Here is a 25,235-nt window from a genome sequence, read left to right on the forward strand (position 1 = left end):
TCCTCAGTGTCTTGAAGTTCTTATTGTACAGATCTTTTACTTGCTTGGTTAAAGTCACACCGAGGTACTTCATATTATTTGGGTCTATTATGAAGGGTGTCGTTTCCCTAATTTCTTTCTCGGCTTGTTTCTCTTTTGTATAGAGGAAGGCAACTGATTTATTTGAGTTAATTTTATACCCAGCCCCTTTGCTGAAGTTGTTTATCAGCTTTAGTAGTTCTCTGGTGGAACTTTTGGGATCACTTAAATATACTATCATGTCATCTGCAAATAGTGATATTTTGACCTCTTCTTTTCCAATCTGTATCCCCTTGATCTCCTTTTGTTGTCTGATTGCTCTGGCTAGAACTTCAAGAACTATATTGAATAAGTAGGGAGAGAGTGGGCAGCCTTGTCTAGTCCCTGATTTTAGTGGGATTGCTTCAAGTTTCTCTCCATTTAGTTTAATGTTAGCAACTGGTTTGCTGTATATGGCTTTTACTATGTTTAGGTATGGGCCTTGAATTCCTATTCTTTCCAGGACTTTTATCATGAAGGGGTGTTGAATTTTGTCAAATGCTTTCTCAGCATCTAATGAAATGATCATGTGGTTCTGTTCTTTCAGTTTGTTTATATAATGGATCACGTTGATGGTTTTCCGTATATTAAACCATCCCTGCATGCCTGGGATGAAGCCTACTTGATCATGGTGGATGATTGTTTTGATGTGCTCTTGAATTCGGTTTGCCAGAATTTTATTGAGTATTTTTGCGTCGATATTCATAAGGGAAATTGGTCTGAAGTTCTCTTTCTTTGTTGTGTCTTTGTGTGGTTTAGGTATAAGAGTAATTGTGGCTTCGTAGAAGGAATTCGGTAGGGCTCCATCTGTTTCAATTTTGTGGAATAGTTTGGATAATATTGGTATGAGGTCTTCTATGAAGGTTTGATAGAATTCTGCACTAAACCCGTCTGGACCTGGGCTCTTTTTGGTTGGGAGACCTTTAATGACTGCTTCTATTTCCTTAGGAGTTATGGGGTTGTTTAACTGGTTTATCTGTTCCTGATTTAACTTTGATACCTGGTATCTGTCTAGGAAATTGTCCATTTCCTGAAGATTTTCAAGTTTTGTTGAATATAGGTTTTTATAGTAAGATCTGATGATTTTTTGAATTTCCTCTGAATCTGTAGTTATGTCTCCCTTTTCATTTCTGATTTTGTTAATTTGGACGCACTCTCTGTGTCCTCTCGTTAGTCTGGCTAAGGGTTTATCTATCTTGTTGATTTTCTCAAAGAACCAACTTTTGGTTCTGTTGATTCTTTCTATGGTCCTTTTTGTTTCTACTTGGTTGATTTCAGCTCTGAGTTTGATTATTTCCTGCCTTCTACTCCTCCTGGGTGTATGTGCTTCTTTTTGTTCTAGAGCTTTTAGGTGTGCTGTCAAGCTGCTGACATATGCTCTTTCCTGTTTCTTTCTGCAGGCACTCAGAGCTATGAGTTTTCCTCTTAGCACAGCTTTCATTGTGTCCCATAAGTTTGGGTATGTTTTACCTTCATTTTCATTAAATTCTAAAAAGTCTTTCATTTCTTTCTTTATTTCTTCCTTGACCAGGTTATCATTGAGTAGAGCATTGTTCAATTTCCACGTATGTGTGGGCATTCTTCCCTTATTGTTATTGAAGACCAGCTTTAGGCCGTGGTGGTCTGATAGCACGCATGGGATTATTTCTATCTTTCTGTACCTGTTGAGGCCCGTTTTTTGACCAATTATATGGTCAGTTTTGGAGAAAGTACCATGAGGAGCTGAGAAGAAGGTATATCCTTTTGCTTTAGGATAGAATGTTCTATAAATATCCGTTAAGTCCATTTGGCTCATGACTTCTCTTAGTCTGTCGACATCACTGTTTAATTTCTGTTTCCATGATCTGTCCATTGATGAGAGTGGGGTGTTGAAATCTCCCACTATTATTGTGTGAGGTGCAATGTGTGTTTTGAGCTTTAGTAAGGTTTCTTTTACGTATGTAGGTGCCCTTGTATTTGGGGCATAGGTATTTAGGATTGAGAGTTCATCTTGGTGGATTTTTCCTTTGATGAATATGAAGTGTCCTTCCTTATCTTTTTTGATGACTTTTAGTTGGAAATTGATTTTATTTGATATTAGAATGGCTACTCCAGCTTGCTTCTTCTGACCATTTGCTTGGAAAGTTGTTTTCCAGCCTTTCACTCTGAGGTAGTGTCTGTCTTTGTCTCTGAGGTGTGTTTCCTGTAGGCAGCAGAAAGCAGGATCCTCGTTGCGTATCCAGTTTCTTAATCTATGTCTTTTTATTGGGGAGTTGAGGCCATTGATATTGAGAGATATTAAGGAATAGTGATTATTGCTTCCCGTTATATTCATATTTGGATGTGAGGTTATGTTTGTGTGCTTTCATTCTCTTTGTTTTGTTGCCAAGACGATTAGTTTCTTGCTTCTTCTAGGGTATAGCTTGAAAAATATGGAACGCTTCACGAATTTGCGTGTCATCCTTGCGCAGGGGCCATGCTAATCTTCTCTGTATCGTTCCAATTTTAGTATATGTGCTGCCGAAGCGAGCACTTTGGTAGTCATTTTCATTCAAGCCACCACAGGAGTCTATGAAAGGCCTACAGCAAGTGTACTTGATGGCAAGACATTCCTAGTGTTCCTTTAGACCTTAGCAGCAGTAAACACCTACCTTTTCATTTCAGTACATTTCTCTTGAAGACCCTAGGCGGTAGAAGCTACCAGGCTAAAAGAAACAGTGATCATCCTTGAGAGTCAGTGTGGATGTTTTCATAGAAAATTCAAGGGTCTCTAGAGAATTTTCAGATTTATAAGTTTACTAGCTTGCTTTATATACAGTTACAACAGTAAAGTCAGTTTTGTTGCTCTAAACTAGCAACATATAACAAAATTTAGTAATGTCTCAGAATAGCTAAAAATCCACCTAATTGAGTATTTAAAAGAAAATATGTGTCTTTAGGATTGTGTTAAATCAGCTTTTCATGCTGTAACACATTAAGATAAACTGGCTTTAAGAGAGGAAAGATTTACATTGGCTCATGTTATCAGAGGTCTTAGTCCAGAGTTGATTGTTCCTGTATTGTTGCATGTGGAAGCAGAGTTGGGGGCACGATACAGGCAGCCAGTCTACCTCATAACAGCTGAGAAGGAAAAAGAGAAATAGGAAGTCCCAATATCCTCTTCAGAAGCACCTTCTCTCTGTGACCTCCTGCCTTTAACTAGGCACCCATTTTAGAAAGATTCCACCACTTTGTAATAGCATACTGGCTTGTGGTCAAGATTTAAAGTGTGGGGCGTTGTGGGAATGTTTAAAATCCAACAATAGCAGGCAGAGCAATATCTTTAAGTAGGTTCTGAAGTTCAGTCCATTATAATGGCAGGAAGCATGGCAGTTGAGAGTTCTGTATCTTCATCCAAAGGAAGGCAGGAGCAGACTGTTTCCAGGTGGCTAGGAGGAGGGTCTCCAAGCCCACCTCCACAGTGACAGTTTCCTCCAGCAAGGCCACACCTCCTAACAGTGCCACTCCCTGGGCCAAGCATATTCAAACGACCATAAGAACCAAACCCAGGATTTTCACATATGTTAAAACATATGTCACTAAGCTACACATACAGGTTTTATACTAAGTCTTAAAGCTCTCATACAGTAAGCATTGGCTTCTGAAATAGCTTGACAATTCTTGACCTTTTTCCAGATAGATCTGGAATTAACTTGTTAGTTCCACAAAAATGAACTAATCAAAATATACCCTACACAACTATCTAAAATTACCAATAAATTTATACATTAATGGAAGTTCGTTATTTTCAGCTTGTATCTTTTTTTAAAAATATTACCCCATGATTGCTAAGAAAATCCATTTTTGCACAGTTCTTTCAATCATGTCTCAGGCAGCAGGAACACTGTGGGAGTCAGGGTTACAGGGCTGTCCTCCAGTGCCGTCAGGCTCCTCCGCACCCAGCTGGGCAGCCCTGATTTTTCTGAAGGGTAAACCTGCCGCTGCAGTCGCGTAGCAGTTTGATTGGATGAAGAGCAGGAAAGTAAGTGTTGACGAAGTGGGCAGCTGCTAGTCTCCAAAAATTTACATTCTTTGTATAGAAAAAGTTCCAGTATTTTTGAAGCCCTTCTTTCCTCCCTAGCAGTAGTCACTAATGTGTCTTTGGTGTGTAATTCTGTGTTTGTAATATAGTTTGGGGCCTAAGCAGTGTGTCTTGCTTTGACTTGTTAAATGGAATAAGCTATACCTGCACTGAAAATGGTGTCTCTCACTCCTTGTACTCATAGTGACACAGACATAGTTCTGGTTTATTCAGTTTATCTGCTGTCTAGTACTTTGTTATATATGTCATTCATTTTCATGTAAAATAGTTTTATTTAATTTGCATGCTTGCCTGTACGTGTACACCTTTGGAAGCCAGAAGGAATCCAGATTCTTTGGAGCTGGAGTTGTGAGTTAGAACCAAACTAAGTCTTTTGTGCACCCATGTCTGCAGTGTGCCTGCGTCCCCACTCCCATTTTCCTCTGGATGTACCTTCAGGTTGTCACTCTTTACTTGGCCACTATAGACTATCCTGTAGTCCTCATACTCAGTGTAAATACCTTCAGACTGTGAACCTGGGGTTGGATTATGAAGGGCTGTGGGGTGCTTTCTTGAGCTTTACTAGAGATCACCAGTTCCTTTCTTCACTGGTTGTCATCATGTTCCTCCTGCTTTCATTATTCATTCTTCCTCTTATTCTGTTGGTGCTGGGGATTGAACCCGGGGCCTTGCCATCCTAGACCAGTGCTTACCATAAAGCTAAGTTTCCAACTCTGCCTTCTTTCTTCATTTGGAGAAGTTTTTATATGTTCTAATACTAAAATCCATGAGCTGTTCTGTGACATTTTCTCTCTGTCTTTGGCTAATCTTTTAACTTCATACAGTACATTAACGGTTGAGTATTCATTCACTCTTGTGCCTTGTAGCTCACCTAGTTCAGCTCCCTCTTTCCAGGGTCGCCATTTCTCTAGTTTCTTCCTGTTTGTTTGCAGATAATTGTTCTTGTTTCATCCAGAGACCAAAACTGCTCATGGCAGATTCATTTATATAACTTTGCACTTTGTATGCACACATCTACTGTGCTTTTACCAATAGGACCTTGTGGAATCTTTATGGTTTGTCCACATGCCAAGTACATGCCACGTCATTAAACTTCACACCTTTTAATGTACACATTTTGTCTTTTTATCTTTATCGGTTACTCATACTTGGTTTAATTTCTGTCATTTTATACTTTCTATTTTGGCAAATTTTCTGTGATTTTTTTTTTAAATCCCATTCCTAATTCTCTTTTGAATAGATGTTACTTTTTTCTAAAACTTTGATTTTTTTTCCTTCTTTCTCCTCTCCTCCACTTCCCTCTCCTCTCCTTCCTTTTTTTGTAAAGCTATTTGTTGAATATTCTCTCTAACTCTGGGCCGCACTCCACATCTGAACTCAGAGCATTGAGCTTCATGGCAGAATTCAGAGTAGTAAATATTAACCTAGGAAAGGACCACTAAGAAAGTCTAGAGGAATTACTGGCAGAGAGCCATGGACATTGTCCCTACCTCTCCACTTAGATGTTTTAACAATCTCTTTTTACTTGTTTTCAGTGTGATACTTAAATAAAAAGCCCAACATAAATTAAATATCTGTCCATATAAACATGGAGACCTTACATTTTATTTTCAGTTCTCAAGTGTGTTGTCTAGTATTTTTATTCTTGTAATAATTATTGAGTTTCTTTCTCTGTCTTGTGCCAAGAACTGCCAGATACTGTAATGATGATGTTAGACAGAATACAGGCTTTGCAGTTCACATGACAATACGCTTAGTAACTATGTTGACTAGAAAATACTGTGGTGCTCTCATCTGGGGAAGTTCCTGTTGGATTCTTTACTTCCCAGAAACTGCTCCTCAGAGTGATGTTTGATGTTGTTTCCTAGTAGCTTAGGTTTTGGTTAGAGGAAACCGAATATAAAGTCTTTAAAAAAAAATAGGCATTTGTGTTGAAGACATAAAAGTGACAGAAGAAATTAGTAATTTACTCTGAGTATCGCTTAGTACTGAGTGAGGCCTTAGAATGTAGTTAACAATTCCTGTTCACCATGTGCTGTTGACCTGTGAGCTCCTATGCCATTGACAGGCAATCCTGTATTTTCCTGCTTCTGTGTTTTAGCTCAGTTTATGTAAATATATTTTTGGCCTTTTTTTCTATTATAAAACAAGTTGGTCTTTCTCCTCACCAGTTTTTTCCTTGTAATCTCCATCTTCTCATACTTTTGAACCCTTTGCAAAAATACGAAGTCACTTTGTAAGTTATTCTGTGCTCCATCACCTGATCCCATCCAAAGTTAGATTTGTTAAGGCAGGATCTGATAGTTCGTTTTGTGTTTCTACCACAGAGTCTTGAAAAAAATGAATCAAATAAAAGCCATGTATTGTCTGTCCTAGTTTTGGAGGCTAAGAAGTCCAGTGTCAAGTAGTCATCTCTGATGAGGACTTTCTTGCTGTGTTACAACAAGGTGGAGGAGCATCACATGGTGAAAGCCAGCAAAGCAGGCACGGCAAAGGCGCATGCCTTTATTCCTAGCACTAGGGAGGCATTAGGCAGGTGACCCATGAATTTGAGACTAGCTTGGTCTACATAGTGAATGCTCGGTCAACCAAGGTTACATAATGAGACCCTGTCTCAAAAAAAAAGTCAATGGTCTCTCTTCTTTCTGTAAGGACACTGATCTCATCATGAGAGTCCCCATTCTTTATGGCCTCAGATAATATCAGCATTCAAATTTTGGGTTTAAGTTTCTAACATACAGTCTTTGGGAGGAGCACATTCATGCTAACCAGAGCCTAAACTTTTTCATGTTTTAGTTTTCTCTGTTAGCATAGTGTCTGGCATGTAATTGACAGTGTTTGAACGTACTGTGGATATATGATCTTCAGTTGATTAGCTGTAGCCATGTACTACATAACAGGATTCAGACAGAGTTACCAAATATACAGTGATATATACCATAGAACCTAGAGTCATAGTAGGCTTTGCTGCTAGGATTTTATAAGTAACACTTGTAGGTTCACATAATAATGATTGTACCTCATGACATGTTTCTCAGAACACAGTCTTGTTAAATGGCACCTGACAATAATACCATTTCTAAGATGGGTGTGTCACAGCGTACTTTATACTTTATTTTTTCCTTCACAGGATCCATTCTGATCTGAATAATAATTGTGGCTTGCAGGATGTTTGGGGTGGGGTGTTGACTGTAGGAGTACAGTACCTCATTCCTGAAAGGTTAACCTCTCACAGAGAGGTTCATATCATACATGGAAGGAAGTTTCAAGGTTGGTCTGATTTCAGGATGCATCCAAGCTCCACTGCTTTCCACAGTTTCTTTGCCATTCCCGGCATGATGAAGTCTTCCTTAAAGCTTCGAGATAGCTTCAGGACTTGAAATATATGTTGATTCAAAGAGGGAAGAAGATACTATTTTTTCTTTATCATTTTTTTTCCATAAAGAGAAAATGTTCTCCAATGCTTTCTAACATCTTTCCTTACTGGTTTCATTGACCATGACTTAGTTTTGTACTTGTGTAAGATATAATACAGTGACTGTGGTTGTGGTTGGCCTAGGCCAGTCAGGTGTAGGTGGCCTAGTAGAGAATTATCACAGGAATTCTCTGGAGTCTGCTGACACGGTGAAGAATAGTGGGTGTGAAGGAAGGAGTGAACAGTATCTACTGTAGGTGTTGTCTGCTGGTCCCTGGCCTTCTCCTCTGAAAAGTTGAGGCCGTTCTAGGAGGAGAAAAGATGAGGTACACTGTTTCCCCTGAGGTTTTGGTTAGTGACATTTTATTAATTAACTCACTTATTCTTAAAATAGAAATTCAGTGGAGTGCCCATGCCTCTTCTGCCATACTTAGTTTTGGGGAAGCAGCTGAATAATCAGTGGCCCTTGCATTCAGGTGGGCAGCTGGCCTACAGTCTGTGTACAGGTAGTGGAAGTGTGGGGTGAGAAAAGAGTTAACTCTGAAGTTCACTGATTTTAGGCAATTTATTTTTTAACAGATGGTTTGAGACATGTGGATTTGTGATATGAAGTCATTTGAAAAACTCCTTTGGGGTAAGTTGATAATAATTGGGAATTAATGATTTCAAAGTTATATTTCTCTGTAGATATTGAAACTTATACCATTGATTTTATGACTTATGGTCATGTATTAGAAAGGACTTGTTGTTTTAGGTTGTTTTTTTTTTTTTTATAGTCCTGGCTAACCTAAAACTCACAGAAATCCACTTCCCCCTCATTCCCAAGCTGAGATTAAAGCCGTGTGTCACCATGCTCAGCACTAGAATGATTTTGTACTAAGTTCTTACTTTAATAAAATTTGAGAAATATAGCAATCAAGTATAGTCAGTACTACTTTATTAGTATGTTTATTTTTGTTATTAGCAAGTCAGTTTGAAGACCAAGCTCAGAAAAGAACTTTTAGCTAGGACTAAACTTAAATCTTCTTATGTGACCGGAAATCATTGACAGTACCAGTGTAGAAGATACTGGAGTAAAGTTTGTTTTGAGCTTCTGTGTTCCAGAAGGTCATTTCATTGCATCAGTGCGAATGTAAAAGAATCCTGATTGTTTTGTCTAAGAAAGCAGCTTTAGAAATACCACTTACTGTTTACTGAGTGCGTTTTTGCAGTCAGACTGTAAGGGGAGTGTACAATGAGGCCACATGGGTTTTGGTGTTTGTTGCAAATAAAATAACTGACACAGTTATTTTCTGTATAAAGAATTTTACAGAAAGAAAAAGACAGAACACATTATTACCTAGTAGAGTATTGGGGCAGATTTCAGTAGGTATGTGAGAAAAGAAATGGAATGATCCCCGGTTCCAGCAGAGACAGAACACCCAGGACAAAGCTGGGTGTGGTGCTGCACAGATGGACTCCTGGACGGTGGGAGATGAACAGGAGGGTCTGCAGTTGGAGGCTAGCCTAGGTTAGACGGTAATACCCGCTCTCAGCAGACAGACCAGACATGTGGCTACAAATAAAGTCTCCCGTCAACAGAGTTGTTAATGTAAATACAACAAACTTCGGAAAGTATATGTTTCTTCTGACTGGGCACCCAGACTGTGTGTTGGAGATCTGGAATTCTTGTGATGATGACTTAGGAGCCAAGAAGAGTTTTCATATCTTTAAGTGGATTGTTAAATAAAAATTATTTGTAATATGAAATTGAATTTCAGTGTTTGTAAGTAAATGGTTGGGATGTTGCTGGATTCATTTATGGCTGTTTTCTTCCTACAACACCAGAATTCAAAAGAAGTTTACCATCTGACCCTTTGCCAAAACAGTTTGCTAATCACTGCCCAAAGTAATTTCTCTCGTACCCATGCTGAGATCTGGTTGCCACAAAGTGCTCAAAATAACAGAAACAGGTATTGAAGTATGGTCCATCTGTCCTGAATGACTATAAAAATACTTGAGCACTAACAGTGGGATATAGCTCTGATAATAGTTTATGGCAGTCGTGAGATTTTACTTTACAGTGTTTGAAGAGGGTTTTTTTTTTTTTTTTTTTTTTTTTTTAGATTTATTTATTTGTATGTCTGAGTACATATGAGTGCTCTATCTCATGATGCCCAGAAGAGGGCATCAGATCCCATTACAGATGGCTGTGAGCCACCACCTGGTTGCTGGGAATTGAATTCAGGACTTACAGAAGAGCAGCCAGTGCCCTTTACCGCTGAGCCATCTCTTCAGCCTCCCTGAAGAGTTCTTTACATTTAGCATATATCATTTTATAAGTTGAGATATAAATTTTCAAGATAGTTAGAAGCTAAGGCACCTTATCACCTTTAAAAACTGGTAAACTAGTCAGTGTGCTCAACATTGCATGCCCCAAATAGACACACTTGATCTAGTAAGCTCCGTTAAGAGTCTACCCATATTCCAAGTTTGGTTTGTTCTCCTGACCTCTAAACTTGGGATAATAACTTGGAGAAATAGTTTAGTGATCACAATAGTGACTTTTTAAAATTCTTGGTAGTGTTTCTCTCTCTCTCTCTCTCTCTCTCTCTCTCTCTCTCTCTCTCTGTGTGTGTGTGTGTGTGTGTGTGTGTGTGTGTGTGTGTCTGCGTCTGTAAATCTATAATGCTCTCAAGTCTGAAACATTGAATGTAGATGATATACTCAAAATGTTTTAAATTTTGGAATGTTTCAAATTTAGTATTCTGGAGCTCAAAAAATTAGATCTGTGCAGATATTACAAATCTGAAAAGTTCTAAGATCTGGAACTGTTAGTTTCTGAAGCATTTTATTTAAAGGATGCTCAAAGATACTTTAAAAAAAAATTGCAGACAGGTTGTTAGGTAGACCTGCTTTTCTTTCTCCTTAGCTGTCTCAATGTGAAAAGACATGGTTTTTAGATATAAATGAACTGACAATAATATATATTAGTATAATGGTCAGTAGGTCTTAAAGAATGGGTCTGGGGAAGTACTTAGTTGATAAAGGTCTTGCCTAGGATGCATGAGATCCTGTATTTGATTCCTAGCTCCATATAAACCTATTGTGCCCACTTACAATCTCAGCACTAGAGTGTTAGAGGCAGGAGGAGTAGAAGTTTAAGGTCATTCTTGGCTCTTTAGGAGTTAGGCCCTCTTGGTCTACATGAGACCCTGGTTTGTTAGTGTCTTGGGTTTTGCCGTCCCCCAACCCCCAACCTGTGGTCCTCTACTACATTAGCAGTCAGATTCTTGGCCAGATAGTCTTTCATGTGAAATGACTCAAATATAAATCTACATACCTAGCTTCTGTGGGGAGAGCCATTGTTTTGTGACATTGTGTTCTGTAATCCTTTGCTTTTTAAAAGTCACTACTCACTGCATGTGACATAATCAAATGTCATATTGGATAGACATGATGTTAAGGCAGAAAAAGTCTGAAGCACCCTTGATTTCTCTCACCTTGCTGTCAAAAAATGGTGTTCTGATGATGTAGGAGATCAAAGTCCCCAGAGATGTGAGCAGAAGTAATTTTATGTTGCAAGTATCATTTAGTACCTCTTTGGGTGACTGTCTGGCTGTTGTCCAGCAGCCTTGTAAAGAATCACTAGGTGTTTCATAGGTGAACAGCTCACATGCCCGGACTGTTCAGCTCACTCACCTTTGCTGCCACCCTTCCCAGAAGCTGCACAGCACCTGCCAGTCTTGCTTACATGGCTTTCAGTGTGGGTCCATGTACAAAGTTCTCCTCAGTTTTCTTGATTGAATACACTTGATTTGTTTCTGTCCTAGCCAGTGCAACACTAGCTTTTGTGTTAGTTATTCAGTGACATGATTCTCAGACTGCTCCAGGACTCTCCAAGGTAAACATTGACTTGTTAGAAACAATGTAGTCAGGGTATCCCTGTCACTCTCTAATAACAATAGAAGAGTGTGGTGCAATGTAGAAGAGAGGGAAGTGGAGTTTAGGAGTAAGTCAGAGTCCCTCCCCTCCCCTCCCCTCCCCTCCCCTCCCCTCCCCTCCCCTCCCCTCCCCTCCCCTCCCCTCCCCTCCCCTCCCCTCCCCTTCAGTGTGTTCTGGCACTGTTTTCTAGGTGAGTAGTAAACTTGAAGTTTGTACATAGAATTTGGTGGGGGAAAAAGAGGACAGAATTAGCCTGAAAGACTGCAGTACCAGCTGGAGGAGAACTGGATATTCAGATTGGCAGCATTGTTTGCTGCAGATCTTGGCTGATTAATTGTTACTGCTTTTGAGTTGCTTAGGATTCAGTAAAACAGTTGGAGAGGAAGGAAGTTAGGTCCCATGTTTCGATGAAACTGAAGCTTACTGCTGCTTTAGTTTGCATACCCAGCTATAAGAAAATAAGCACAGTTGCACATTTTTATTGGCTATTTAGATTTCTCTTCTGCAAATGCCTGTTTATACCCGTTTGCCCTTTTCCTGTTGGATATTGCTCTGTAAGAGTTACTTATATAATGAATTTTCTTGTTAATGAAATTAATTCATATCTTAATATATAATGTTAAATTAATTATATGGTCCGTTTCCTAGGTATTGAGTTTAAGAGTCTTTTCTCCCTTTTTCTCTTTTTAGGATATGACTGTGATTTCTGATGAAACCAGATTGGAATAATTTTCATGATATTTGTATATTTATATATATATATTTTAAAATTTTACATTTGACTTAAAGTGCCATGAGAAAATTTGCATATTGCAAGGTGGTTCTAGCCACCTCCTTGGTTTGGGTACTCTTGGATATGTTCCTGCTGCTTTACTTCAGTGAATGCAACAAATGTGAAGAGAAGAAGGAGCGAGGGCTTCCTGCTGGGGATGGTGAGTGCCTGTGCAGCTGCTTCCTAAGTGTCTCGGTCGCCTGCACTGTGTTTAAAATCAGATCTGTGAGATGAGCAGTAACCCACCACCCATGTGGTGATTGTATCTCTAACAGTATTGTGGTTGGTTCTTCTGACAGTTGAATGGTAAAAGTGTCAGTTGACCTGCTCAGTTTAGTTTTTTTAATTTGATAATAAATGTAATTTCCTACAAATTACATTTCCAAATGACATAGGGAATCTCATAGTTGGAACTACTAAAATTGTGCTGAAGATGGTCTAATGCCATAATGCAGAGTGAAACATTAAAGTTTGTTTGCAGGTATCAAATCTTCTGCTTGACTCTCATTCTCTAGAGCAGTGGTTCTGAATCGTCTAATGCTGCACCCTTTTAACCCAGTTCCTCCTTCTGTGGTGAACCCCAACTATAAAATTATTTTCATTGCTACTTCATAACTGTAATTTTTATATTGTTACGAATCATAATATAAGTATCTGTGTTTTCCAGTGGTCTTAGATGATCCCTGTGAAAGGATTATTCAGTACTCTCACTTTATTTGTTTGCTTTAGTTTTGTTTGTTTTTTGAGAGAGTTTCTTTGTCCTGGAACTCTCTCTGTAGACCAGGCTGTCCTCAAACTCAAGAGATCCACCTGCTTCTGCCTCCCAAGTGCTGGAAATAAAGGTGTGCACCACCATGCCTGGCTTGGCATTTTACTCTTTGAAGAAATGATACATAGTTATTCTTCCAGTACTAATTTTCTTTGACTCTTTAATTTTTATAAGGAGGAAGTTATTTGGTTCTCCAAAATTTGTGATCTAAAAGCTATTTGTGTTAGGAACTGTGCCTGTTTAGTTGTAATTGTTATAGGTAGGTTTATATAACCAGCTCTGCTTAGTTGCTGGAGCAGGATATTAGTAATACCTAGGTTAGTCCCATCAATCTGCTTATAAGTTCACAAAATGCTACCTTTGTAGTTCTTCTGCTTCACAACATTTCTGAGTTACAAAACACTGCCTTCTTCCCTGGCATTAGAGCCGTGTACCCTGTTCCCTTGAGACCAGAGGGCAAGTGTTACCTCCCACTGGTAAGAGCTGCTGTTCTTTGTGTTTTGTAAAGATGTATTTATTTATTTTATGTGAGTACATTGTCTTTAGAGACCAGAGGATCTCATTACAGATGGTTGTGAGCCACTATGTGATTGCTGGGAATTGAACTCAGGACCTCTGGAAGAGTAGTCAGTTCTCTTAATTGCTGAGCCATTTCGCCAGCCTGAAACTGTTGTTCTTTTCCCAGATTGGCTTTCCCCTCCTTTACCCTACTTTGATGTTCAGTTAGAGTTGGAGCTTCTGGTTTCTGTCTGGAATGCAGAGGCTTAAAAGCAAGAGAAAATAGACTCTGTAGCACATCAAAACTCTCTTGGAGAATGTGTTCAAATTCTCTGATAGGTGCTGGACAAGAACAGAAAAGGTTTGAGCTGGAGAGGTGGCTTGGCAGTTAAGAGCACACTAGAAGCTCCTGCAGAGGACCTGAGTTCAGTTCCCTGCATCTATACCGTGACTCACACCATCTGTAACTCTAGTTCCAGCGGATTTGACACTTACTGTAATGCAAAGCACTCATACATATAAAATAAAATAAATACATCTAAAAATAATTTCTACCTTGAAGAAGCTTGTCAAAGGTGAGCATGGTGCCTACCTAGTAAGCAGAACGGGGGTCTTGTGGCATGCGGCAGATTCTGGCTCATCGGCAGACAGTGGCACACCCTCAAAGGAGTTCAGACAAGATGTTAAGTCTTCTAACAAGACTGGGATTTTTGAATGAATTAGTGGTTGTGTGCTAGAAGAGAACTGTCTAGAAGAGACATGGGTGCATAGACTAGTTGCAGCCTATCATGAAAGTTTGAAAGAAAGAAAAGTTTAAGTTTACCCTCATGTCTCCTTGGTCAAACAGATTGGTGATGCAGACTACCTATTGGAGGAGCAGCTTGGGTGAAACTCTGGGTCTTAGAAGGTTAGGAGTAGGTTTTGTGCAAGTATTAGTGAGGTGCAGTTTGCTTTCCTCTCCCTCCCTTTGCACACATCTGCACACAACGCTGATTTTTCATTCTTTCTTGTTTGTTTCTTTCTTTCTTTCTTTCTTTCTTTTCCCATTTTCTTCTTTGGTCATTTAAATGCTGGGATGTTTGGCAAGATGAATTGTTTGTGATATGTTTGGTAATAAGGTTTCTGATGACCCTTGTAAATGCCATTTCAAAGACTGCAAACATGGATGGCAGTGATTGGGTGCAAACATGGATGGCAGTGATTGGGTGCAAACATGGATGGCAGTGATTGGGTGCAAACATGGATGGCAGTGATTGGGTGCAAACATGGATGGCAGTGATTGTGTGCAAACATGGATGGCAGTGATTGTGTGTAAACATGGATGGCAGTGATTGTGTACTATTGAAAAACAGAAGTTCAGCTTCTTTAGGACACTTCAGCATGAAGGAAGTGGAGTTAAAGAAATATCTGTGCACATCTTTATGTATGTACATTGAGAGAGGATTTTTGTAAAAGGGGGGAAGAGGAAATTATCAACAGGTAGGACAGTGTGGTATTGAAATCACAAAAAAAGGGTTATTCTTGAAGATCCTAAGGTTAATATGGTTTTGAAACATTAGCGACATAGACTTTAAAGAAAAGGAACAACTTTTGTACAAAAATTCAAAGTAATGGAGTAATAGGTTGGAAATAACAGCATGAAACAAGGTGTTAATACCTTCCTTATGGAATAAACACTGAACAATCTCAGAAAAGGTGATGGGGTTCGTGAGCTCTGGAGGAGAGCTGGCTGTGAGTCAGATCCTAAGGGGTATAAGTTTTGTGATGGTGAGGGAGTTAGTGTCAGCATCACTTTGGAGAAACATGCTAGCTTTCTGCCACTGTGGCAATATGAAAGGTAACTCACTGTTCTTTTAGCCATGACGAGGCCAGTGCATCATGACTAGGGTACAGTGTGGAGTTCACTGTGGAAGCTGTTCACCCATGATGGCCAGGAAACAGTGAAGGGGTGGGGTGGGGACAGGATGTGAATATCCCCTTCAAGGATACATACTAGATGCTAGTCTCATCTCTTAAAGGTTCACTTGCTTGGCAGACAATAGTCAGGATTCATTTTTTAAAAAACTATATTATTTGAGACTCCTATGATTTCAAATATTTTAATCTCTATCTTAAAATCACAGCAACAATGAGAAAAAAATTTTTTTTCCTTAGTGAGTTTGTGGATACATTTTCTATTCTTGAGAGCTGTTGGAAACACACTGAATAACTTCATAATTTGCAGCTCTGGTGTTCTTTCTGCTCTTCTGCTCTTAAGATCTCTGCTGAAAGAATTCCAACAGAACAAGCAGACTAGTGTGAACAGTCTGTTACAAAGTGAACTGGGCCACCCTCAAGAGATGAGAAAGTGCAGTGGCCAAAGGGACCGTGGCAGAGTAGGACACTCAGAGTGGCCAGTGAGACCATTGTGCTCACCTACAGATTCTCACGGGCCTTGTACTGTTTTTAAAGTGTCTGTACCATGTTGTTCTTGTCTTCGGGTTACTGACAGACCCATCTTTCAGACAGTTTAGAATGTTACAGTTCTACCCAGAACCAGGGATATAACTCATTCTTATGGATGGTAGTCATTTAATAGAACAAATTGTTTTAAAAAGTGAATTTATAAAAATCACGTTTATAAATGGAGGTGGGAGTAGAGGGAGCACCTTTCCTTCATAAAGCCCTACTATGTCTCATTCTTTCTGTTCCTTTGTGTTTGTGTGTGTGTGTGTGTCCTTTGTGTGTGTCCTTTGTGTGTGTGCGTGTGTGTGCCAAGGTTGTGTGACAAAGTCGGAGGACAACTTTTGGGAGTTGTTTTTAACCTCCCCTGCTCTTGTTTGAGGGTGTTTTTTGTTTGTTTGTTTGGTTGGTTTCTGCTGCTGTGCTCCGTGCTGGCTGACCCTTTACGTGTCTGGGTGATTGTCCTGTCTTTTTTTTCTTCCCAGCTCTCTTTAGGAGGGCTAGTATTGCAGATGTGAGCTACATCTAATGATCCAGGGTTTCAGGGATGGAATTGTGTTATCCAGCTTGTGTGGCAGGCACTTTAAACACCTGACCCTGTACTGTCTTTCAGTGATATTTTAGAATTTAGTAAGGGGAGCTGTGGTCATGTTTCCTTCTTCCACATGAGATTTCAGTTGTGGGGAATCTGGTGCATATGTGTGTGACGTCTGTATGTGACACACAGAAACCCAAGTTGATCTCTGCTGTCTTCCTTTATCACTTAGCATCTTAATTTTATTTTATTTTTTTGGCTTTTGGAGACATGGTTTTTCTGTGTATCCCTGGCTGGCCTGGAACTCACTATGTAGATCAGGCTGGCCTTAAACGCAAGAGATCTTCCTGCTTCTGCCTCCTGAGTGCTGAGATTATAGGCGAGTGACACTACTGGCCCTCAACCAGGGCCCTTATTTTTTGAGACAGGGTCCCTTAACCTGAAGTTCACTTATTGGGCAAAATTATCTGGCCAGCAATGCTCCAGAGCTCCCGTTACCTCCCCAGCACTGAGAGTGCAGCCACATGCGAGCCGCTCCACTTAGCTGACTGGCTGACGTTACCACTTTCATTAACAGTTCAAGGAGAGTCACTGTGATAGTTCTTTCTTATCACTGTTTATCACTCACTAGTGTGCTAAAAGATAGGGAGAGAGTGAACAGGGCTGACTTTTAAGGAAGGATGAACAAACCTCTGCCCTATAGATCCTGTGGTCATAGAACATGTCCAAGGACAAAGACAAGAACAACAAGCCATGGAGCACGTGGTCTTCTGCCCATTGTCCACGGAATCCCTAAGACCAAACACGAATACAGCTCACTAGGAGGACCTTCAGGAACCAGGAACAGTTTTAAGTTTAGTCGTATTTTGCACCAGTGTTGTATGTGTCGTGTGCAGTGTACATGGGAGGTGACTTCCAGGACTGGGTCACTCCCTACTGTTCAGGTTCCAGGCATCAGACTTCCAAGACTGTGAGCTAAGTGGTGAGTGCTTTATCTGCTGAGCTGTTCAGCAGCCATGACAACTGAGAACCTGCGGTTTCAGTCCTTGGTTTTATAAGCTGCTTATTATAAGAGAGGCTCTCTTAGTGATCTGCAGGCCTGCTGCTAACGTCTGCCTGGCTGCTCTACAATGTTGGTTGTTGCCTTGTACTATCCCTCAGGCAGTCCCTGCTGACTGTAGTACGTGGGCAAATGCTGTCAATCCAAGACAATTCTGTTCCCTTAAACTCACCTTTATTGTGTAGACACACTTTCAGAAAACTTAAAAACTTACTGCTAGATGTAAAACTTTTGGGCGTGAAATAAGCAAATGAGCTGGAGAGATGGCTCAGCAGTTAAGAGCATTGCTCTTGTAGAAGACTGGGTTTGAATCTCAGAACACACATAATGGCTCACAACTGTCTGTAACTTCAGTCTCAAGGAATCCGATGGCTTCTTCTGGTTGCCTGGGCACCAGGCATGCTGGTAGTACTCATATATACCTGCAGGCAGAACACTCATACCCATAAAAATAAAAACAATAAACACATCATACCCAAAACTTAATTTTATGCCATTATTGATCTTATGCATTCTCTTATTTATCCTGTGTAGATGAGAAATTTAATACAATAACTTCAAAGTCTAGTGTATGCTACAACCCAGAATTTCTTGAAATATTTTTTATCTTAAAAGCATAGAAGACAGAAGTTTGAGCAAAAGCTCCTGGTCTGGCACTGTCCTTACTCACAGTACATTCACCACCATATCACAGTACTTAAGATTGGTTATTCAAGGTGCTCTCCAACATCTGTTATAAAGTCCAGCATTTTCATTTGAACCTACATATTAGTTAAATCTACATAAAACTCCTGTAAAACACTACTGAACTCTTGTAGAGTATACATGTCTGAGTGATGGTTTACTGGGCTGTGCCTGCATAGAGATTAGTAATCATAAGAGATAGTGGCTGATGAGAGACATGGAAGTCCTGGAAGGGCAAAGTATGTGGCAGTGGAGAGATGATTGTTTGTTCAGAGTCAAACATAAGTGACCATGCCCAAGAACATGGATTCGTGTTGCCCCAATTGACATGTTTCACTGTCACAGTGGTGACATGAGCTTCTCTCAGTCTCAGAACCAACAGAAGTTAGGTCAGCACACTTAGCAGAGTTGTTGGCAAGCAGGTTACCACAGAGTGGGGAGGCTCTGCAGTGCCCCACGAGTCTTAGTTGTTAGTGGTGTGCTTAGATTACGTCTCAAAGATACTGGATAGTCAAAAAGTGACTAAAAATAGCCAAAGATAGTTTGGCTCTGGACCTGCAGCATTCCAACTCCTCATAGTCTGATCAGTCAGACAACATTGTAATCTTCAAAGTAGGTTTGGCTTTTGGGGACTAAAGGTTATAAGAATAACAAATGACTTTTTTAGAAAGGAAAGGGAAGCCATTTCACTTGCCTTTAAAAGGTGGACTAGTAGTTTCCTGTGGTAAAGAAGATAGAACCAGGAAGCGGGATATCTGAGGAGGCAGCCTGCATGAACAACGGCAAGAGAGGCACAGACAGGCACAGATGGAGGGAAGTGGCCGACATTAGGCACATGGAGGGAGTGCTGAGGAGTGGCTAGTAGGCTTGGGAAGTTAGGGTCATTCTAGCAAGTGCAGTGAGGAGCAGTGAGGACTGCTTCAGTCTAGGAAGACGGGAGGAGTGGTCTCCCATACCTGCAAAGTTTAGCACCAAATGAAGAGAATAAGGCTGAGAGGCCAGATGCTTCCTCAGCGTGGGCAGCCATAGATTCTGGGAGCCCAGGTGAGGCTGCTCTGCTTGGTGAGGGCAGTTTTAACTTGAACGTTGTTACTCAGAAGCATGCATTAGTTGTTATGAAGTTGGTTTTCAGCTACGCTTCTTCTTTCTTGTTAGTTCTAGAGCTGGTGCAGAAGCCTCACGAAGGTCCTGGAGAAATGGGAAAACCAGTCGTCATTCCTAAAGAGGATCAGGAAAAGATGAAAGAGATGTTCAAAATCAACCAGTTCAACCTAATGGCGAGTGAGATGATTGCATTCAACAGATCCTTACCAGACGTGAGGCTAGAGGGGTAAGTATGCAGTTGCTGTGGATGGACTCATGCTTGTGTTCCCAACAAGTACTGCCTTAGGCTGGCAGCTCTGTCACCGTTGCATTCTAGTGAAGCCTGAGTTGAGTGCTGATGAAGTAACCCCCTGGTCATTACTGTTCTGCTGACTCAGGAACTAGGAAAGCAGTTACTTTTCTTAATGAATTCGTAGTGGGTCCTGAACACTTTCAAAAATACTTTTACGAAAGATTTTAGGTGTCTGCAACTTGAGGCAGTGAAGTGTATAGTCCCACATGTACATTTTACTGAATTTTTATGTGGATGTACATAGCTGTGTAACATCATCTAAACCAAATAAATACCTCCTCACTTGTTTCTCCCACTTCCAGAGACAGCCTTATAAGTTTTGACCCTTATAAACTGAGATGATACACTTTCTGCATTATGGAAGACAAGAGTCTGACCTCTGCTGGAGAACACGGTGCCTATAGACAGCAGTACCAAATGGCATAAACCTCTGTAAGGGAAGCTGGAAGTGCGGCTCAGGAGCCTGCACTGCTCTTGTGGAGACCACAGTTCACTCCAGGCACCTACAAGGGGCATCAATTCTAGCTCACTTACAATTCTAGCTTCAGGACGATCTAACTCCGAGGCACTCACGTGTACATCACACACACACATACACACACTCTCTCTCTCTCTCTCTCTCTCTCTCTCTCTCTCTCTCACAAAAAAATTTTTTTGTAAAAGAAAAATCTAATAATTTAGATGTTATGTGCCTTTATAAGAAGATATTTTGATGTCTTTAATCCCACAACTTGGCAAGAATATCTGAGTTCAAGGCCAGCATGGTACACATAGTGAGTTATATGAGACTGTTTCAAAAACATAAAAACAACCAAACAAAACCCAGAAAATTTAAATTACCAGTTCCTACAAAATATAACTTGTTGGCTTATTTATTTCTTTTTTTCTTTTTTTCTTTTTCTTTTTCTTTTTTCTTTTTTTCGGAGCTGGGGACCGAACCCAGGGCCTTGTGCTTGCTAGGCAAGTGCTCTACCACTGAGCTAAATCCCCAACCCCTTATTTTTTTTTTTAGTGTATTTTATTTGGGTTCTTTTATCTCCACCTTCTGACCCTGATTCTTTCCAATACCCCAATACCAGGTAGAGAGAGAAGTTTATCGGGGAAAGGCGGCATAGATCTCTTTAAACTATTTCTTGCATTGAGTTCCTTGAGGCAAGTCTGTTTTTATCTAGTCAGGATATCTCCAACTTCTTGTCTCTTTTCTCTCAACCATCAGCAGTAGTAGTAACAGGAGCAGGAACCACCAGGAGAAACAGCCGCACCTTTTTTTCAGAGCATCCCCTCACCCTGTCTGGGGCCTGGCATTTTACCTTCTCCAGAGACCTCAGAATTAAACTGTCTGCAGCTGGCAGAAGCACGACCCTGTCAGAGCAGCGTACAGGAGGCAAATAGTCTGCTGCCTTAGAGAATATGAAGCAGCCCCATATCCCACACCTAGGATTAAATCAAAAACATGTTTACATAACATAGCTGGGTTTTTAAAGAAATCAAAACTCTCACTACAATAACTGGTGTGAGAGCAGAAGCTATGAAGTAGTATACCTATTAAATCTGTACATTATTTAAGGCCTTTATACAGAGACGTACATAAACAGTAACAAACTTCCAGTTATGCAGAGTCTGTCACTGAAATAAATTTTATGTATATCTAAGGAAGAAACAAAGCTAAGCTTTTACTAGAAAAAGAAGGAACATACCAGTGTCCATCATGAAGTCAGAGTGGTCAGTAAAATTAGATGGCAGCATACTAACCAGGAGTGTTAGCCTTACAAGTGAAAAGTTAATTGAACCTAACAGTATGTAAATTCATTCATCAAGCCAAACTGCTATTCATAGAGTGATGATTGAGCCATTTTAAAGTCATTGAAATTCACTACAGGGACCGAAAAAGGATGTGTTGATATGAATATTTCTTTAAATACAAGAAAATATTTTTTAAAATTTATTGCTGTCCTAATATCCTTAGGAACTTCGAAGGGCACTTTTTTAATCTGATCAGTAGGGTATCGGAACAGAGCAGCAGGCAAACCGCTACAACAAATAGCTGTTGAACTTTGCCCGAAAGATGAGGGGCATGCAGAGTGCTTATGTCATTACTCTGTTCAGTGTCACCGGAGGTCTGCCAGGTGTGCTGTACGCCCAGCCCTCAGGAGCCTGAGGCAGGAGGGTTGTGAGGTTGAGAAAGCCTGGAGAGAGATGCATAGACTCTGCCTCAGCCTTCTTCTCAGCCTCCCGTCCTCAGATGGTCACAGTAGAGGATTATAATCCTTACGATTATAATCCATCCAATCCTATCCATCAACGAGGCAGATGGTTGGCACGTGCTGGTTAGGCAGAATCTAGAAGATACTTTAAAATATCTCTTTAGATAGTATTAGAACATAACAAGTGTGTATGTGTGTGTGTGTGTTGTATAATTTGATTAGCTGATTATTGCTTGTTTCACTGGAAATACAAAGAGCCAGGGATTATTGTAAAATTATCAAGATTTCTCTAAAAGCTGTAGTAATCAAGATATCATAAAGTTTTTTATAAGAATAACATAGATCAGTGGAACAAAATAGAGAGTTTATCTCACATCCCATTCATACATGAACATTTCATTGATGACTGCAGATCACTGTGTAACCCTGAAAGGATGATCTTTTAAGCAACAGATACCTTTGAGTAAATCTCTTGTAATTAAGGACAAAAGAGAAATTGTACTTTTGCTTCCAGCATAGAAAACAGTTCGTATTCTGTGTATGATAAATATAAATACAAAGGCAGAGCCGTGAATGATTGCATGTGATACCTCTTTAACCTTCGAAAAGATTTTTTTAAAGATTCATTTTATGTATAAGAGTACAATTAGAGATGAGATAGGGACCAAACCTAAGGATGTGTTCATGCTAGGCCAAGTGCCCTACTATTGATTAGGACAACCAACCCCCTTAAAGAGTTTCTGTTTATTGAATAAGGGGGTATATTAAATCAAGTTATTGCTAAGGAGACTGTTTGTGGAATTTATAGCTAGTAAAGTGCTCAAATCCAGAAGTACAGTTCCTACATATCAATAAGAAAAATAACCTAGTAAAAAGATGTGAGATTTGAGCCAGGTGAAGGCAGGCAGATCTCTTGAGTTCAAGGCCAACTTGGTCTACAAAATGGGTTCTAAGCCAGTCAAGGCTACCCAGAGAAACCTTGTTGTAGGGTGGCTGGGGTGAGAGATTTGAGTATCATTTCACAGAAGGAATTATTCAAATAACTGAGGATATGACAAGTTACTCCAACTTGTAAATAATGATTTTAAAAACCAACTCAGTGGCAAATCATTTGATACTCTCATATACTACTGGAAAGTAATTTGGTATAGCCATATTGAAAATGTGGCCATTTATGCTAAAATTAGCATTTATATCCTTCACAGTTCAATAGATATCTTAGGAATACACACACATACACACACACACAAAGTAGTTGCACATATATATATTACACGCATGTAATAGTTCTACGTCTATATTATATACACACAATAGTTGTATATAATGTATTATATACACACACATATATGCACACATATACACATATTTAAAATCTAAATAGAAATCCAAAAATTAAAATCTCGAACTTCTATTAGTGAAATAGAAGGTCTGTCATGGTGGTGCTTGCCTTTAATGACAGCATTCAGGAAGCAGAGGCAAAAGGATCTGTGAGTTCAAGGCCATCCTGGACTACAGAGTGAGTTCAAAGCCAGTCAGGGTTACACAGTGAGACCCTGTCTTCAACAACAACAGTAAATAGGATGGGATACTTTATAGTAGTAGAAATGAGCAAAAGTCACATGTCTATACCAACATAATAGCAATAACTGTATAATACAGAGAGTACTGTCTGTGAACAAGACAGAACAAACCAAGGAAAGCTCCTGTAGGGTCACCGTAGCTTTTCTTCAAGGACAAATGAGATGGTAGCAGAGCGGTTGGTGGGACGGTGAGTGCTCTTCTCACTTAGTAGCAGTTAGGTGGTCATTGCTCTCTGCCAGTGCATTCTGCTCACAGATACTGAGTGTGTTTGCTTTGTTTTGGCAGTTCCGGGAATTGAGCGCAGCAGATTTGTTTTGTGCACTGTGCCGTATTCCATGGTAGAGTCACCTTGGGGTTGAGTGAGATGGGAAGCCCTGGATAGCAGTGCACGTGAGATAAGGCAGGTGTGCTGAGGTGAGGCCTGTGGGGAGGAGAGGGCAACACTTGATGGACATGACCCAGCTGAGAGGGACACAGTTGTAAACAGTGTAAAAGGCAAAGGTTCTGGACATGAGTAGGTGAGAAGCTGTGGAGACAAGAGTAGATCATGGAAGCCCTCTACAGAGTGAAAAGCAGGTTCTATGGTCTAAACACTGATGGGATGCTGTTGGTGGCATTATAGAAATTCTCTTCTGGAAGCTTTTTATTTCTCTTGTGAAGTTGGAAACAAAGTTGTAAATGAGGAGGGCAAGGGTAGTTTTAGAAATCTGAGGTGTTAGAGTTTGAAGGAGTTGTCTAGGAAAGCTGAACGGCAGCTCGAGTGTGAGGAGAGCCCTCGTGAGGGTTGTACTTAATTTAAATGGAGACCGTCCTGCCCTTGGATTTTGTGAGCTACATTGAATAACCCAAGGGCAGATGCACAACTAGGACAAGGTTGGTCAGAGCGAAGTTTTCATGAAGTCTGACTTCTTCTAGCTTTCTGTTTAATAGAGTTTTTATTCTATTCCCTCCTCTCCTGGGCACAGTCTGAGCGGATACAAATCTCAGCTTCCAGCTGGTGCTTTGGAGCTGTACATTTTGTTTCTGTTCACATAGCACAGCATCTGAGTACGCTGTAATGGGCAGGGTAAACTGACTTAGACTTGTTCATAGCTGTACAGTACTGTTTCGATTGAGCATTCATATTTCTCAGGTACAGCTGGTTCACCATTAGCTCTGGTTTGGTCTTTTGGACCAACTTATATATGATAGTCCCAATCTACCACTGGGGTTGGCATAATGGAATTCGATGCTTCCCTGGGACCTGTAGTAGATGCTGCTCAGTTACAAACATGGCTTTTTGCTCACCCTTAGTTCTCAGTTCTCCTTGTACACATTGCAGATGTGCATAGTAGACACACACAGATTGTATTAATTGTATTAGTCCTTTATCAATAATGACGATAATAATAATAATAATACCACCACCACCACCACCACCACCAAGGCTGGTTACGAGGTTTATTTACTTTAGCGTTTTTGAAGGTTCAAAGTCTACAGCATGGCAAAGGTTCCCCATCAGAGTCCACCATGGCTGGAGTACATGTGAGAGGGATAACTCATGTGCTGAGACAGGAAAGCAGAGGGATTTAGGGTTGTCTCTCCGTTTTATAGTAACCTTGGGACCTCATTCACCTGAGACTGGTGGCTCCAAGTGTCTGCTTTACAGAGTGACTACCAAGATTAAAAACATGATACACAGGAGGCACTTAGTAAAGGCATCTTTTTTTTGGAAAGCCAATTGGTCTTGGGTGCAGTTTGAGCTTTATTTCATTCTTCATTAAAATGAATTAACCTAGCCACATGTGATAAACACCTTTAGCTCCCAGTTCTGGGAAGATCTCTGAGAGTTCCGG

General features: G+C 40.2%; 1 protein-coding gene and 1 non-coding gene across 6 annotated transcripts in view; one reads left to right on the plus strand and one right to left on the minus strand.

Moving 5' to 3' along the window:
* Galnt1 (polypeptide N-acetylgalactosaminyltransferase 1) overlaps positions 1-25,235 on the plus strand; it is a 79,902-nt gene that overhangs the window by 27,114 nt on the left and 27,553 nt on the right. For 4 of the 5 annotated variants that reach the window (XM_039097137.2, XM_039097136.2, XM_063277600.1 and 1 more), the window contains 3 exons: positions 8,112-8,166; positions 12,147-12,388; positions 19,372-19,546. In XM_039097137.2, the coding sequence (XP_038953065.1) occupies positions 12,250-12,388; positions 19,372-19,546 (314 nt within the window). In that variant the 5' untranslated portion in view covers positions 8,112-8,166; positions 12,147-12,249. Of the gene's footprint in view, positions 1-8,111; positions 8,167-12,146; positions 12,389-19,371; positions 19,547-25,235 lie in introns of those variants that run through there. The other variant, XM_063277601.1, reaches the window with a different exon arrangement.
* On the minus strand, positions 2,463-2,569 carry LOC120098426 (U6 spliceosomal RNA). The gene has a single exon (XR_005496587.1). It is a non-coding gene; the product is annotated as a U6 spliceosomal RNA (small nuclear RNA).

The sequence above is a fragment of the Rattus norvegicus genome, chromosome 18 (assembly GCF_036323735.1).
Source record: "Rattus norvegicus strain BN/NHsdMcwi chromosome 18, GRCr8, whole genome shotgun sequence".
Taxonomy (NCBI): domain Eukaryota; kingdom Metazoa; phylum Chordata; class Mammalia; order Rodentia; family Muridae; genus Rattus; species Rattus norvegicus.